This window comes from Dendronephthya gigantea, unplaced genomic scaffold (assembly GCF_004324835.1).
Source record: "Dendronephthya gigantea isolate DGI-Jeju-01 unplaced genomic scaffold, DenGig_1.0 000048F, whole genome shotgun sequence".
Lineage (NCBI taxonomy): Eukaryota > Metazoa > Cnidaria > Anthozoa > Malacalcyonacea > Nephtheidae > Dendronephthya > Dendronephthya gigantea.
The window spans coordinates 1,332,811-1,350,664 of NW_021163058.1; the positions used below are offsets into that span (position 1 = coordinate 1,332,811).

At 36.3% G+C, this 17,854-nt stretch overlaps 2 protein-coding genes across 4 annotated transcripts; one reads left to right on the forward strand and one right to left on the reverse strand.

Annotated features, from left to right (window-relative positions):
* Window positions 1-213: 213 nt before the first annotated feature.
* Window positions 214-8,492, reverse strand: LOC114528117 (sodium- and chloride-dependent GABA transporter 2-like). 3 transcript variants are annotated; one of them, XM_028549712.1, is made up of 10 exons: window positions 8,359-8,492; window positions 5,497-5,622; window positions 4,076-4,351; window positions 3,410-3,993; window positions 3,054-3,164; window positions 2,332-2,571; window positions 1,657-1,861; window positions 1,167-1,326; window positions 890-1,055; window positions 214-635 (listed from the first exon to the last, which is right to left on the reverse strand). In XM_028549712.1, exons 1-10 carry the CDS (start codon window positions 8,459-8,461, stop codon window positions 489-491), a joined length of 2,118 nt encoding a protein of 705 aa, XP_028405513.1. In that variant the 5' UTR covers window positions 8,462-8,492; the 3' UTR covers window positions 214-488. The 3 variants fall into 3 exon arrangements, with proteins under 3 accessions (XP_028405513.1, XP_028405514.1, XP_028405515.1); XM_028549713.1 differs by lacking the exon at window positions 8,359-8,492 and adding an exon at window positions 7,901-8,342; XM_028549714.1 differs by lacking the exon at window positions 8,359-8,492 and adding an exon at window positions 7,897-7,973.
* Window positions 8,493-9,156: 664 nt separating this feature from the next.
* On the forward strand, window positions 9,157-17,557 carry LOC114528116 (sodium-dependent neutral amino acid transporter B(0)AT2-like). Its single transcript, XM_028549711.1, has 13 exons — window positions 9,157-9,346; window positions 11,293-11,406; window positions 12,218-12,304; window positions 12,688-12,912; window positions 13,167-13,268; window positions 13,414-13,596; window positions 13,842-14,449; window positions 14,580-14,690; window positions 14,800-15,045; window positions 15,144-15,348; window positions 15,567-15,726; window positions 15,964-16,129; window positions 16,284-17,557. The coding sequence occupies exons 1-13, from the start codon at window positions 9,274-9,276 to the stop codon at window positions 16,503-16,505; spliced, it is 2,502 nt and encodes an 833-aa protein (XP_028405512.1). The 5' UTR covers window positions 9,157-9,273; the 3' UTR covers window positions 16,506-17,557.
* The last annotated feature ends 297 nt before the right edge of the window (window positions 17,558-17,854 follow it).

The window sequence follows — 17,854 nt, forward strand, 5'->3', positions numbered from 1 at the left end:
ACTGCAATGGAAGAGAAATCAAATTTCCAGAGAGTGTTAACAATAATTTTTCGCAAGCTGGTTTGTTTTCCTAAAGCAACTGACATTCATACGGGTTTATTCTGCTTTGAAAAAATTAAAATACGTCTCGGTAATACATACAATAATCATGTTATATAACAGAATAGCAGTCGTATGACAAAAAGTCCTCCATACAAACTGCCCGATATATCCTTTGTGCAAAGTTATGTGCTTTATTTCAAAAACTGATTACAGCATCTTAAAAAGTTATGAAATTATAATTTTACAAAATAATTACAGAAAAAGTCGATATAAAGACGGTTTGAAAACTTAGCAAACCTGAATGCGTCTATGAAGAGCTAAGGTTTTGGTGGAGAAAACTGTCACACCACAATTTCTATACAATGCAGTAGCGAGTAATAGTATATGAGGCTATTTATAAAACAATAAATGCATGAGGTTTATTGATTACATAATTATAAGAGTGTCTATACACCAGACCGGTAAATAATGAAGAAGATTATAGGTGCAGTTGGAATTAGGACCATCAAGGCACATAAGAATTGCCCCCATCCAGGATATTCCAGACCTGTCGTCCATGCTTTGCTTCCAGGATATTTGTCGCTGAAAGGATCCTAAAGTAAATAAAGATATCAGAAATTACTTTTGGTTGACATGATTTTACTTATTCCTGAGTCATGGTTTTATAAAAGATCAGATCGAATTATAATTTGTTAGAGCCATTCTCGAATTAACGTGCTTTGTGACACATGTTCAAAACGTAGCTGTTAAATCGACCTTCACATACAAATTGCAATAACTGTAAAATACTTGGGTTTTTAGAGGAAATATCAAAGTTGAAGCACTTGTTTTACAACACCGATTGTACCTGTTCGCATCCTACAAATGCCTGATACTTTGCTGTGCCTTCAGCCAGATCGTAAACAGTAGCCACTAAGACAAGGAACAACGCAAGGGGAGAAATATATTTCCAACAAATTCTCCATCCGATCCATGGTCTACTTCCTGTCATTTCCTCGATATCGTCAGCAAATCTGAATAATATAATAATTTATTGAAACGTGCATCGTTGATAAGGGACGAGTTATGATAGAGTTGGGGTGAGGTAAAGTTGGAAATAAACCAAGGAAGGAGGATGATTATACCTTTCGTTTCCGTATATCCACGCTATACCAATACACTGGAATAAGGCAATGACCAGCAGAGCAATTCCAGCTCCGTAGTCGTCAAAAATCTGGAAGACGTAAAAGCCGTTCGCAGTGACCATGCCCAAGCCAATAATCAAGAGAACAATAGCGACAATAGCTAGAGAATGACGAAATAGGATAATGAGACATGGATTAATGTGAGGAGCCACATGAAGACAGAGCTCTGGGGTGGTTCACAGTTGAAACATTAGAGATCCTGCTTCGGAAATGCAAAGGGTCAATGGTTAGAGTACCAGCAGGTTGGACTATGCAGAGACCTTAGATTCAAACACACAGAAAATTCATTTTCAGTTGATGACTTGACAAGATTTGGAGCGTTATATTTATCATTCCTATACACATTGCTGAAGACATTCGAAGTATAATATTAAGTTTCCCAATTCGTTGTGATAATTAAGTTCTCCGTTGAAGTTTACGTTCCACTTACCAGTAGCTACTTCTTTCCTCATTTTCTTAGGAAAAGCTCCCAGCTCTATAAGAGGTCCCATTACTGCCTCAAGTGTGCCAAATTCACTATCGATACCAAGTAAAATCAACATAATAAAGAATAATATTGCCCACAAGGGGGACACGTCCAACTGTAAAAGGGCGTCGGAAAATGCCATGAAGGCCAAGCCAGGTCCACTACCAACCTAGAAAAAACAAAGAAATGAGCAACCAATTATTTGTTTTCATTATAATCAACTATAGTCTTGCATTGCAATTGCGTCGTTATCTAACTAAAACCTCACTATAACCATATATAGCCTTGCTATAACCATCAGGGGCCGGTTGTTTAAAACTCTTAACTACAGTTTGCATAGCTAAATCCTAGTTCGCTATAGTTCGGTGAAGTAAATTGCCATAAATCGTATAAAGAAAGTTGGTTCGAAGTAGCATGAAAAAACATTACAATTATCTTGTGTTATATGGAGGAAAGATTTTCCCCTGGCATTTGTCTCTAAATCACTCTATCTATATAATCACACATCTTTCATGCCTTTAACAGACAACGCGTAATAATGCATTTCAGCGACAAATTTCAATATTATATATTAGCCACAATTATAGTATACATCGCAAAACGATAAGATAAAGAGTTGAGAAAAAAATATTTCCTTACATCTTTAGCTGAAATGTTGGTTTTTACTTCTCTGTAACCGAGAATGGAGAACACAACAACACCAGCGAATATTGAAGTAGAACAATTAATAAGTACCACTGCATAACCATCATGGATACAATGATTTTTGTATGGCATATAACTCGCAAACGCGATCAGAGCGCCAAAGGCCAAACTCAATGTGAAGAACATTTGAGTGGCTGCATCTTTCCAAACCTTGACATCTTTCAGTCTTTCCCACTTTATTCAAAATAATAAATAATTATTTCAGTGTCTAAACATACAAAAAGCTCTGTAATGAAGTGGACATGAAAGTAAAAAAGTATTTTCCGAACGGTATGTTGAACGGCTACCACATTAGAGTTCGTTCGTTAACTTTCAAATTTTCAAACTCGGGCAACAAGCTTCTAAAGAGTTTTTACAGCTATACAAGACGTCGTAGATTATGATTGAAAGAAATGATTGCAATTGTTTGGGTTACTGTATATGGACCCAATTTCTATGCATAGAAAAGGGCGGTGGCTCGTTTGAACACCAGTTAACAGAGCCGACTTTCTGAAGAATAGAAAGAAAATACAACTTAACGACTACAATTATTAGATTATATAGTTGCATAAGGATTCTTGTCATAGATTCTTGGGATCTCTGTTTAGGTACATAGTTTAGAATTAAGGTTCAATACGCTCTTTATATTTTCCGCCCTCGTCTGATAAATTACTTACATCCGGTGTAATGAACGTCTCCAGTCCCTTTTCAGCTCCTTCCAATGTCACACCACGGATAAGTAGCACGATCAGAATGATATAAGGAAATGTTGCTGTGAAATAAACAACCTAGAAAAATATGGTGAACTGTCAGAACTCGTCGATTATACGCTGTTGAACGTTGGTCTTGGATCGTGTGGTTTTTTGTGTCGTGACAACACCAGAATTTAAACATCGTGTTATTTCATAAGATATTTTAACATCAGTTTGAAATATTAGCAAGCTTGATATATTGAACATCTTTTAGTGTCACAGGATTGGTCGTTATGCCATGATGAATACGAATTGAATGCGGGTGAATGCAACTGACTTACCTTTCCACTGGATTTTATTCCTTTGACAATGCAGAGATAAACAATAACCCATGCCAATATCAAACAACCAACCAGCTTCCCGTTCAGGCCATCGCCATAATCTTCGATTTCAGTCGAGATGTCCAAAACTTCAGTGTAAAAATACCACTGAGGTGGATCGATGACACAACAATCGTTAAATTGGTTAACTTTCTGCTTTGCTAGATCGAACATATCTTCAGAGTGGCTCCTGTATGAATCGTTCAAAGGTAAAGAAGTATAGTTCCGTTCCCAGTTATCACGAATATCTTTCAATACATTGTATTCCGAGTTTCTGGAACAAACTTCCTCAGAAGCCCATGGCAAATTTTTGGTCATCGAAATGAAAAGATATAACAAGCACCATGCAATGACAATCACGTAGTACAAACACAGCAAAAGAGAGACCATCAAACTGCCAATACCAACTCCAAACAACGCTGGGTGGATATCTTTCCATATTCGAACTGCCGTGCTTCGCATTTTTTGGCCTATGGCGAACTCAAGTAACATCAAGGGAATGCCTTCGATGAACATGAAAATGAAATACGGGATAAGAAATGCACCTACAAAGGAAGATAAACCGAATGCAATCAAACAACATCGAATTTGAAGCTGATTTCATCCTTCCTGTTTCTTTAAACGCACCTCCTCCGTTTCTCTGACAAAGGTAAGGAAACCGCCAGACATTTCCTAAGCCCACTGCCAGTCCGATGGACGCCAAGAGAAACTCTGCCTTGTTTCCCCACGTATCACGCTTTTCACCTTCCTCACTTGGTGTTTCTCCTTCGTGTTTTGTTTCAACAACAACAGAGTGATCATTACCGCGGTTCACGCTGTTTTCTGGTTCCACATATTCTCCTAAGTCATTATCTTCGCTGTTATCTACCTTCGTATTGGAATTATAATTTGTCAACTGTATGCCTGAAAATTCAACATTTTAAGTTATTACTGTCTATTTATTACACTATCTATTATAATAATTTTATAACAAAGTAATGTTTTTCCAGGTAGAGACATACGTAACGAAGGCCGTGGTCTAGAAACTGATATATGATGGGAAGAACGTTAGGTGTTGCAGGGAAAAATATTAGTGAAACGTTACAGAAGTATGCATGCTAGTTGACTATAATCAATACAGTGTTTCATCCTTTATTTTTTTTAAGAATAATGATGATATGATTACTTCAAAGCGATCATCGGGTAGCCACTCCCATTAGGCCTGCAGCCACTCTCATTAAGCCTGCTGCAGGCTTTACCAGCTTCTCTAAAGCTAGCTAAAGCCGGTTTTCCACCAGGCGAAATTTTTCGATCGTTTTTCTTTTCAATTGTGACCGATGAAGGGAATCCGCTACGGTTGAACTCTCGCAATTGAAAAGAATATCAGACGAGAAATTTCGTTCGATTAAGAAGCTATCATTACTTAGCCGAGATCAAACAAAGCGTGAGAAGATTTTGAGGTATTGAAATAAGCCATTAGTTAATGTCCGCCCCCCCTGGCGCCTGGTCTAAGGCCTAGCTATACATAAATTCAAAATAGGCAATTGTTTTGAATATCACAATATTAAAGTTTGAAGAATATTAATGGTATCGCCATGCAGTCTCAGAATATGCCAACCTGTATAATTCTAGCTGTCATACTGATGACTATATAATTTTATATATTCCAGGCTCCATTGATTACGGAAGCGGTGGCGGGCAAAATCTTTAAATAAATGATTAGTTACGTTGGAATTTAAAAATCAAAATAGAACTTGTCAGTGTTTCTGAATCATACCGATAGGTTTGTTTCAGAACTCTTTGAGACTTGCCGAACTATTTCGTTTTATTTTACAATCAGTGTTTGGCCTGTGACAACATAATAATCTGTCGTTTGGGTTCAGTAGTCAGTGAACCCGTTATCCTTAGTTTTAAACTTTAATCCTAAGTTTTAAACTTGAAAATCTTAAACTTGAAAATTACTTTTGAAATTCACATATCCAACTTTTCTGGAAAGTCTTTTTCAGGTTTTCGCGGCGAACAAATGACTGTAAAACGTCCGAATTAACTGCAACAATTTTGACACTTGCCTTGTTCCTGATTACCAGCAGGGTACATATCAGGAGTATAGCCTTTGTTTGTCTCCATATCAGCAGAGAATGTGCTCAATCTAGTTAACGTTTGGTCGTGATCACCTTCCAACGCTATCCGTACAGCTAGAAGCAAATAACAGTTTAAAAGACTTTGTTAGTTGAAGAAGTAAAGCGCTTTACAATATTGACAATCTACACAATATTCAATAGTTAATAACTTAATTTGGCTTTAAAATAAGGCATTGTCCTTATGCTTAATTTCCGTAGTTAAAATGGCGTTCTTAAGGCTCCACCCACGTGATTTAACTCTCCATTAAAGGAATTTTGTCACACCGCGGTTTGGCAGAAATCTTTGTGCAAAGCTTTCATACTGGTATTGTCTTATACTGGAACTGACTTATTGATAATGCAAACAGCAGAAATAGCCGAATCGACAACAATTTTACAAACGCGTGTCTTCCTTAAAAGAGAAAATGAACACTGACAACATCAAATTAGCCATGCAATCATGCGACAACTGTAGATGCCGCAATAATAGATACCATGCATGCCAAGTAATACTAGAAGAAATAACTAGCAAGACTTGATTGATATCCATGCAGTAAAATGTATCATCACAGACAATTACGTTGTATTCAAGGGTAGTTATAACATTTAACGACAGTTAATGACAGTCCGGGATTGGCCAATCGCAATCCTGGCTATTTCTCGGTTAACCAGAAAATGTATTTAAGCTGGCAATTCATTCAACCGGGCCCACAAGTATGTCTGGTAATTCTGATAACACTCGAAATTTATTTCAAAATTCATGTAATGGAAACAGAATGGATGCTAGTTGGAAATAGTATGGAAGTTGACAATATCCAAACTAATTACCATTTTCATACTATGGATATACAATGACTATACTAATTGAAATGTCCATAGTAGGCATTTTAAAAAAAAAATTCCATTATAATCCTAGTGATAGATGATAAAAAGCTAGTGTACAGCTAGCTAGCTTTAATACAGGCTTGACATAACAAGAGGTCATTCAAAGAAACGGGAAATAATTAATTCACCTAAAGCATCAACTCCCACAACTTGCATATTTCTGATGGCGCCTTTTTACCTGGCAACAGATTAACAAGCTCACCAACAAACAGACACTTGTAGTGCAAAACAAGATTTTTCTCAGTCCATATAGTATAGATACATAGTCGACCTGACTTATATATATATAGCTTAGCAAAAGAGGAAAAAAGGAGCAGAGGCATGCAAAAACTGTTCACACTGTAACTGGAGCATGTTTTACTTATCTTTTATGTGCCGAAAGCGTAATAACAATACATATAAGTTATAATAATGCGTTCGGTATACTGAGGCACATAAAATAGGCGACGTATGGATCAATCCAATAAGGTAGTATGGGTTATTTCAGCTTCCCCATTTTTTGGAGATGCATCGTTATCATGAAATTTCAACACATATCAAAACGAATCAAAACATATTATCATATGCCTGCATGCATGCCTGCCTGCATGTATATGTCGACTTAAGATGAAACTAAACGGCTTGAATATATATTTAATGTCACAGCACGGACCCCACTCAATAAACGCAGTCCTCAGCATGTCTCCATTCCGTTCTGCCACAGCACTCCACCAACACAAATACCTCAGACTCAGTCATGATGGATTCGGTATTACAAATCATATATCAAAATGAACAGCGCTTTTTGCAACAGCAAATTCTAGTCAATAGTGAAAATACGATAAAGCTTTGGTCTATTGCCACGTATATAGAGATTGAAATTATATAATATTATATAAAACACAAAATTCCATGCATTTTTAAATTAATAGAACTTCTATCACCTAAACATAACGTTTCCCTTCTCGACAGTGAGAAAAATTAGTACGCATGCAGGACCTTGCAATCGGTACGACGAACAGGAATATCGTTTCTTTCAACTTCATTATAACGCATAATAAGAAAATTCTAATATCTTTTCTTTTTTAAAATTTTTGTGTAACTTTTTAAGTTTTAACAAAGGCAATAAATTCGAGTTTTAGCTGTTGAATTATGATGATATATATGCTTATTGTAAAATTCATCTCTTTAGAGTTTAGGTCGACACGTAAATAGTCGATCAAAAAACCCTCTATAATCTAGAAGAGTTTCATGTTCTGTGAAGAGGATATAGATACGAAAATTAAAACTAGTACATAGTAAACTGGCAACCCCAGACTCCATTCGATATATATTGTTTTCAACCCACGTCGTTAACTATATGAGTATTATAATAATATATTATATTATATGAATCTTATACTAATACTGGGATAAATTATTTTGGTTACGGCTTCAATATATCAATGGTAATATCACCAATTTTTCTGCCTATAATTTCAATACCTACTCGGTTGTTCCTCCGATAACTCTTTGTAACCTGCGTTCTCTGCCGCCATATGGCTGATCTTTCAAAGAGGTTGCCGAAAGCGATAACTTTGTATTTGCAACGTTAATTAAATGAATTCACAGTAAATTCGTAGCTTGGATATTGTTGCCGCGTTTACGTCGGTTATAAAAACATTTCGATTTTAATTAACCTGATTCACAATACCTGAACGGATTATTCCTGCGTTCATTGTGATAAATATACATACCTGAATAAAATTTCCATACCATGCAGGTGGCATCATCATAATTTTTAACACTTTTACAGCTCGGTCCTGTAACTAAATTATTCTACGATGTTTTTGCTTCGCTCATCTTTATTATCTAATTTTGGAAGTTTGCCTTTTCTCACGCAGTCTAACTTATAAATGAACCATGGTCGAGAGAAAAAAATTTTTATCAGAAAAGGGGTGTCAATACCTTCACGAGCTTTCATGTAAATATCAAAGTTGCTTTCAGTTTTCACTATACGTGTGTCACAAACATTTAAGCCTCGTACGGTCTGCTTGTCTACCTCAGTCATCAGAAACCATGCATATTCCACGATAACAACGGTGATCAATGAAAAAAAAGACATTTCTTTCAAACTATTTAACACGCAAGACAAAGAACAACCATGCATGCATGTAATAGTTGATTGCCTGTGAGTGAATTAACATTTGTATTTGGCTGAAATAACTCTAACTGGTATAACTGGAAAGGATCGATCACCCAAATGAACCAAACATCAGCTGGAATGCGGTGAAACAATCTCAGATAAACTATACTGAAACTACCTCTGCATATGCACCCGACTGCATTGTCTTTTCATATCCATGTGAACGAGCAAAGATTTATGAATGCTCTGACGTGTAAAGTCTATAAAGCCTCATGTTTGCAACTTATTCATTCGTTCGTATCTTTGAAACAAAGAAAATCGCGCAAAAAGTCGACTGAGAGAAAATGAGTTTAAAATGCATGCCAGTCCTTTATCTCGTCTTAACAGCAAAACATAATGTAACCCCCCGAGGCCTTCGATATTTGCTATTGAGCCGGCGAACATATATGAATATTAAGTGTTGCAATTTTTTACACACCCTGCATGTACATATTCTCATATGGGGTTCAGTGGGTGTATGGTGAAAATAGAAAAACGTAGTATATAATTAAAAAATGTATAATTTATGACCCCTCCCCCCTTAGTGGAGCTCTTTCCTAAGAAAATTTCTCTAGATTAAACATCCTGGGGGCAAAACTCTTTAACTGCATTTTGCATGGTTAAATCTATAGCCTCCAATGCAGGCATCTCTACATATTCTTGACGACATATTCTTGTTAGTTTAAAGAGGTTCTCAAATGTCTTCGGCAAAAGTAAAATACGTGAATCACGATGATGATTCTTCTCAAAATGGACCGCCTAGCTATTCAGGTAAACACAACTATGTGCATGTAGTCGGTTTATTTATAGTATATTTATAGTTCCCTATATATACGACCTGTCATGTTATAATCTCTCACCGTACCGTTATTCGTGCATACATAGCAAGCATACAGCCCTTACCGTAGTGGCGAGTTATATCACTTATATGTCTTCAAAGCGAGCGTCGTTGATACGTTCGCCGTCCTTTTATGGATGGATTAAATTTAAAAACTCCTTGACAATGATACTGCCTTTTCAGGTAAAATTTCTCGCCGTTATATTGTTGTACAGCCTAATACAACGAACCTATGCTTAAGATATACATAAATGTTGTCCTTACAGTATCAGGACACGCTGAATGATATTCAAATATTACAGCTTTTTTTTTTTATAACGTGATATGGTTGAGAAATTTAAACATAAGCCGTGTTAACCGTGTTTATATATACTTGGCCTGCTGTATCACATGCAATGTCAGTTCCGTTATTCATCAGTATCACGGAATATCTTAATACCTACAGACGTACATCCAAAAGTATTCATTTTCTTCATATATAGTCTGCATGCTTTATAGATACAATGAATTTAAATTAATGGGTAATGCCATTGACTATGGCTGTAATTTAGCAAAATTATTACGAAGGGAAAAAAAAGCCTGAAAACCGCGCTAGTGAAATTACATTAATTTTAGTGATAAAGTCATAACCGTTCCCGAGCCCAAGCACATGAAAATATAAATGAGTTTAGCCATGTAAATGTTTGCTTAGTGTACCGTATGCATGGGATTTATGTTTGGAATCTGTGTATTATTTCATGAATAAGCCAAATATTTCGGAACACAACAGATATGCTAGCTTGAATGCAAATTTTCTCTTCGCTTTGTTCCGTTGCCATGGTTAAACAACATCCCACTGAGCAGACCGGAAGCTAATTCAATTTACTGTGAGAGAGTAAAACGGCTTCGGAACTCCGACTCCGTGTTATCCATGTTACCTATGTTCATCACAAATCATGCTACAATTTTTGCCACGTAATTTCAACGTGCAGTTTGATGGCTCTTTGACCATGCAGCAGGTGCACACGTTTAGATCTAAGATCTGCTTATCTGGAAATTTTCCGATTACAAAAGGAATGTCGACGTAAGATCTTTTAACATGCATTTTACCCGCTGAAAAAGTAAAAAAAAATTAAAGTTTAGGTACGCATTATTTATACTTGCACGGTAAGACAAAAAACGTTTTCGTATAAAGCGTCTCCCACATTGCCATCTCTTTGCGAATTTTTTAAATCAGCAACTTGATCTTTGTGATCTTATTTTGCGGTTGGAGCATTATCTCAACGGAATGGTGAAAATTTTCAAATACGCAGTGCAACGCAAGTAACGAGTCATCATTCATCACAAGTCATTGCAGAAGGATCAAGCAATGACAAGCATAATCTATTATACTATCACGACTATCACGATTGAAAATTTAATGACCAGGTTCTTATCGGGTGTTTTTGAGTAAAAAAACTTCAGTCCCTCTTTCAATCGATTTTCGACAGAAAAGTATTGTAGGAATTAGGAAATGTGCATTATCTTTATGAGATTTAATGAATATTTTATATGTATAATAACGCCAATGAAAAGACAACCATAAGTACCCTAATTTTCGTTATGATCGATGTTATCTGATTATTTTAAAATCGGTATAAAAGCAACACTTCATAGAAAATAATCGCTTCTCCACTAACATGCAGAGTTCAGTGCATGTGCTAACACCTGAAGGCGCCAGTGTAGGAATTAAACTGAACTGTATATTATATTCTGTGAAGTTACATTAATCCAATCGGATTACTTTTTAAGATCTTAAAAAATAGTTGACATTAGGTACAAGAAATATTTCCTGTAATCTGATTATAAACACACACCCTTCCTGAAAATCGTTGTGTTTATTTTGTATCTGTATATGCAGAGTCCGATCGCGAACGCTTTGAAACGCAAACCCCGGCTGACAGAACAAGAAATAAAGTCCAACTTCCAAGGGGAATGGAAAATACATTTACTAGAGGAAGTTATACTCCATCAGGTAACGTTTCCATAAGAATAATAAATCAATATTCTGAATTCACGTCCAGTGAATTCTTGATATTCGATATTTGATATTTAATTTCATATTCTTCTGGAAAAGCCAAATTAAAGACGTCCATGCATGCAGGTTTGTCTTTCTATCTCTGAAATGATTGAACCATTTGAACGTAAATCATTTCAGAGAGATAAAAAGAACATTGCTCTCGAAAAGTGAAGCCAAATATGACTCAAGGGATTGGCATAATTACTGTGTATACTGTATAATTATAAGCAAGGTCAAGGATTGGGCCGAAATTCGGTAACAATTGGAGAAAAATGCATGGTATAAAATGGGTTTCGATAACGACTGATTCATGTACACGACAAACGACAACCTAATTTGCTTCTCTTTTGAATGCTTCAGTGTGGAGTCACGGTGATGATGTAAATGCAATGCATGTATAGGCACGGCCACGGGATCAGAAAAAAAAGTAGAAAGCAAGGATTTTTTTTGTGTTGGAATTTTCGTGGATATGCCATTTTACGCTGTTGGAAGTCGCTATTATCTTCATAATAATGAGATCGCCTTTTGGAAGACAATTAAAAACTTTAAAAATGTGCACGAGGTCACTTACCAGGTAGAAATTTGCTAAAAAGCAAAATGATTGACACTGATTGAATTTCACGTTAAAATGGGCTTAGGTCATAAGGTTACTAGCACGACCAGAAAATAAATATTAATTAGATATATTTGTCTTTATACAGATACAGATATAGATATAACTTTACTGTTCGAGTGCGTCAATAAATAAACTATTCTGTATTCGTAGAGGCATCCTCAACGAGAGGCCCGGTTAGTCCAACCAGAAGTCTTCCCCGTGGTTTTGACAACATTCATGGAAGACACACTCCTTCGGGTTTGTTCACTTCTGTCTGTATTCTTCTGTCTGTATTCTTCTGTCTGTATTCTTCTGTCTGTATTCTTCTGTCTGTATTCTTCTGTCTGTATTCTTCTGTCTGTATTCTTCTGTCTGTATTCTTCTGTCTGTATTCTTCTGTCTGTATTCTGTCTGTATTCTTCTGTCTGTATTCTGTCTGTATTCTGTCTGTATTCTGTCTGTATTCTTCTCTCTGTATTCTTCATGCTCAGATAAGGCTGAATATTGCATTTAAGTGTTTGTTTGTTTGAGTCGCATGATGCATCACGAGTCAATCTGAGAACTTTGGCATTGACTTCCCCCACTTTCTAAATGGCTCCCGATCCTTGATTTAAACCTAGCATCTTATTGTGTATCTCTAGTATCAGGCAGTATGTCAAATAAACCAAAACCTGCAGCAAAAATCAACTTCCCCAAAGGGATGGAAAATATTATGACGTCACGGCCCTCTCGCTATGCAGTGGATCGTTCCGTGGACCCTGATCGTTCTCCTCCACCCTACAAGTCACCACGATTAAACCAAACAGATGCACCATACTCTTCAGAGAATATCGTTCAACCTCGACATTCTGCATCCTATAACACAGGTTAGTTTCATAATGCAACATTATAGAACTAGATATATACATATATATAAAGGGACGCTTCAATTTAACAAATGTTAAAGCTAAGATCAGTTTTGGAACTTTACCATGGAGCTGCGATGCACCTTTTTATTTTCTAAAATCAATACTTGATGCATCTTGTAACTTATATATTCTTGTAACGTACAGCATTGAGAAGAAAGACAATTATTTGTATTTACATTATATGGTCAGCCATTTTATTTGATATGTCATAGGTACATTGCCTTGGCAACAAGATGTGACCACTGTAATGACTAGAGATGAAGAATATCCTTTAACAGATGGAAAAAACAATGACGAACCTATTGCTATAACTAGTAAGAAGACTAAAGCAATAACCCAGTATATTATAGAGTAACTACAAGCATAAATATTTTCTGTGATGAAAGCATGTTTGTGTAGTTAATTGTTAAAACGGATTTAGACCATTCAGCTCTGAAGGCTAATTTCAAAATATCTTAGGACCAACTTCCAGAAATATTGATCCCAACGCGGGCAGGTCAACAGATCGTCTAGACGAGAGTGTTGAGGAAGAGCGCGATGCCTGGGGTAGTAAATGGGAATTCATTCTTGCATCCATTGGTCTGGCTGTGGGTTTAGGAAATGTCTGGAGATTTCCATATTTGTGTCAAAAAAATGGAGGAGGTAAGTTTATATATAAACATTATGAAATTTCCTGCGACACATTTTTGCAACAAAGATTAATTCCATGTTCACGTTCCTAGCTCATGACGTGAAACATACATTTGAGCCTATATAGTTTTGCTTTAGTGCACGTGAATAGAGAATATCATTTATGAAAGTATGAATTATGAAACTTCTAAAACACAACTTATATATACGCATGCATTGCATTTACTACCAGCTGCAAGATTTCATATTTTTTATAGGTGTTTTCCTTATTCCGTACATTATCTTCATGTTTATCGAAGGAATTCCTTTGATGTTACTTGAATTCGCTATTGGACAGAAATTTCGGATGACAGCGGTTAGCCTATGGAAGACCATACATCCGGCATTATTTGGAGTCGGACTGGCATCATTAGCCGTCTCCTTATTTCTTTGCGTATATTACATCGTTGTCATTGCATGGTGCTTCCTCTATTTCTTTATCTCAATGCAAAAAGATTTACCTTGGAAAATTGACAAATTATGTGATAATTATACAGACTACAAATTTGTTCTGGATGAAAAGGAAAAATGGTCTGCTAACAAATCATTTTATTCTAAACCTCCTTATCTAAATAATTCATTGTATTATAATGTGTCGCAATACGCTGAAAGAAAGTACAATGAAAGCATCGAGAAGATAAACAATTTTCCAGATTGCTGCGTCATTGATCCTCCTCAATGGTATTTTTATACCGAAGTTCTAGATGTTTCAACGGACATCGATGATTACAGTAAAGGTGTCAACTTAAAATTATTTGGATGTTTGGTTCTCGCATGGATTGTTGTATTTCTTTGTGTTGTAAAAGGAATCAAGTCAAGCGGAAAGGTAAGATATGCATATTGATATTACATTAACACCAGTTCATTTACTGACTACAGAATAACCGATTGGAAATGGCATGAATCTATATAAATTATAAGATGTGGCAACATGGTAACATTTTATCACTCTTTAGGTGGTCTATTTCACTGCGGTATTTCCTTACGTCATTCTAATCATTCTGTTCTTCCGGGGGGTGACGCTAGAAGGAGCTGGAATTGGACTAGAGGCATTTTTCAGTCCTGAGGTATCGAATCTATATTACGTAAACAACTCTAATGCATACAGTGTGTAAAAAAGTATTTTACTTTTTTACTGTACACGCGTTATAAAAGTTCTTGAATTTTTCCTTGCAGGGAGCCTGGGAAAGACTAGGCGATGTACAAGTTTGGAAAGATGCGGCGACTCAGATGTTTTTCACTCTTAGTTTAGCATTTGGAGCGCTGATAGCCTTCGCTAGCTACATGCCAAAGAATAACCAGTGTATGAATGATGCTTATACTGTGGTGTTTATTAACTGTGGCACCTCATTGTTTGCTGGTGTGGTAGTTTACTCCATACTTGGCTATCGACAAGTAAAGACTGGCATTCCAGCTAATAAGGTGGGTAACTTGTTGATTACCAAAAAAGCCGTGACTTATGCATCTAACTTTAGCGAAATCGTTTTGTCGGAATTGAAGTATGTCACTTTATTATATAGGTTGGTAGTGGACCTGGTTTAGCTTTCATGGCATTCTCCGACGCTCTTCTTCAGCTCGACCTATCGCCCTTTTGGGCTGTGCTGTTTTTCTTTATGCTCATTTTACTGGGTATTGATAGTGAGTTTGGAACTCTTGAGGCAGCTATAACTCCGATGATGGAGATTGGGATTTTACCCAAGAAATGGAGAAAAGAAGTGAACACAGGTATAATATATAACTGTATTTTCACACACTTTTTGTCAATGAAAGGCCGCGAAAACGCGACTTCACATGTCAAGTGTTGTTTGTTTCGTATAGAACTCATCATTTTATTGAGTCTAATCTAGCTAGGGTAACATGACACACCTTGTGACGATGATTATGTCACTTTCATTTTTGCTAGAAAAGATGGGTAGTCATTTAAAAAATTCTCATTTCCGTAGCAATTGTTGTTGTTGTGATGTTGCTAATTGGAATAGCATTTATTGCTGGGAATGGATTTTATGTATTTCAAATATTTGATGGATACGCTGCATCACTTCCTTTATTGATTGTTGCTTTCTTCCAATGTATCGCTGTTGCTTGGATCTACGGAAATGACAGGTAAACTGCTATATTAACGTCGGATAAGGTGTAACAAGAAATCCCTATACGTTGTTTAAAATAAATCAAGCGAGTGAGACAGTAGACACAGATTGATGAGACATAGGTATACTCAATGGCAGAAAGATAAACGAAGGAAATGATTGGTTGAACTGTACAAAAGTACAAAACTTCTCTCACCGTGACCTCTGCATGTTTAACCGCAGGCGTAGTGTCACTATCGTTTCATCTTCCTAGATTTTCCGACGACATCGAAGAAATGACCGGAAAACGACCATGGATTGGGTGGATGATCTGTTGGAAATATATTTCACCATTAGCCTTATTGATCGTTGTCATTGCAACTGTTTATGATCTCGGTAAAGAAAGCGCAAAATACGACATTTTTGTCGGTTGTGTTCAGGTATATTATATATTTAGTAAATATAGGCAGTTCAACTTATATTAGCCCAAAGATCTTTAGTTTTTCGCAGCAACCGCGGTAGTGTTAGGATTGATTTGGCATTCTTGACTGAAGAAGGTATTTTTTGGAATCAATCTATTTCTATTTTTCTCAGGCACCAGTAAGTAACTCGTACAGCGGAACTAAAGAATGGACTTCAAAAGTTACATATCCTGGTTGGGGCCAGTTTATAGTTGCTCTTGTTATTTTGGTACCAACAGTAGCAATCATCTTCTATATCATTTACAAATGGCCTAAAAATTGGAAAGAAAGTTTCCATAAAATGTTCTGTACCGGAATCAATAATTACCTTCCCGATCCTGATAAAGATGAATGATAAGCTTTGGAAGATTTTCAATCAATAGCCTTAGGTCGATATAGAAAGGTCTCTCATGACTGCATGAATATAGTATGTTTATGAATTTACAATACGTACTAATACTATATAATTGTTATATATGTACAGTCTATGACCACTTTTGTACACTCTGCATTCATTTGCATTTCATTTTAATCGGCTATAATATTCCTATTTTAACCTAAAGCGTACTCAATTTTTGCGCGGCCGATTCCATTCTTTCGCCATTTTTTGGAAATTTTCTGAATTTTTGTGGAAATATCATAGTCCGATGGCAGAATAACGCAAGATTAACGCCAGGAATGTTAATTTTTACAATATCAGTCGCAAGTAGTTGCGAGAGAAAAAGAAAAGTGGAACGTCGTTGTAAAGAAAGGTGACTGGTCAACCAACGGGCTTGTATAAGTAAATTAGCTTGTAGGTACACCACGTAAGTATTTAATACTGCAGCTTTTGGTCCGTTAACCCGGGCCTTCATCAGTGAAAGGAATAGTGTATTCATTTGTATAGTGTATTAAATACTTACGTGGTGTACCTACAAGCTAATTTACTTATTGATGTCACCATGCAGACATACAAGAATATTATGGCTTGTTTTTTGTCGATACCAAGACCAAGAAATACTTAATTACCTGCTTAAATAAACGAAAGCGTTCATGGTATATCAAATGCCTGTACTGCCGTTAAAAGACTTTGACTGATACCATAGGCGCTTTCTTTGGTGGGAAACCATAAAATGAATTTGAGCATTCAGCGTGTCAGTCATATCATATGCCAAACTGATCCAATGATTAACTTCTAAGAACTCGAAGTTGCAGTAGAGAGCAATATAGTGGATTGGTGATAACAATGCTGACCATTGGTACTGTTTTAAAGACGTCAACAAAAATTGCGTTTCATAAAAACTGGTCCATCATGCACTGCCAATAATAAAGCGTCCCACGTGGACACTTGCATCGGGTATCGCAATATATTGAGATTCTTTTTTTTAATGTTTTGATTTTGTCTCAAGGGCTAGACTCAGTCTCCTTGGCAACCATCTACATACAGTTCAAATTTATGAAATAGAAGAAAGTCTACAATTGATAAACTTAACTGAGAACCACATCACGCGGGCAAACATCATTACAAACTGACTACTATAGGTTTAAGCCTGGTTTCCATATGTCACCGACAGTCAGTGATCTATTGTTGTTGTCGGTGACGAAGAAAATTTATTCAAATGCCAACAAACAACTTTTTTTTTCACTGAAGCCTGTTTCTCATTTATCATCGACAGTCAGCGATATATTGTTAGTGGCCAGTGAAAAAAATTTATGCAAAATAAC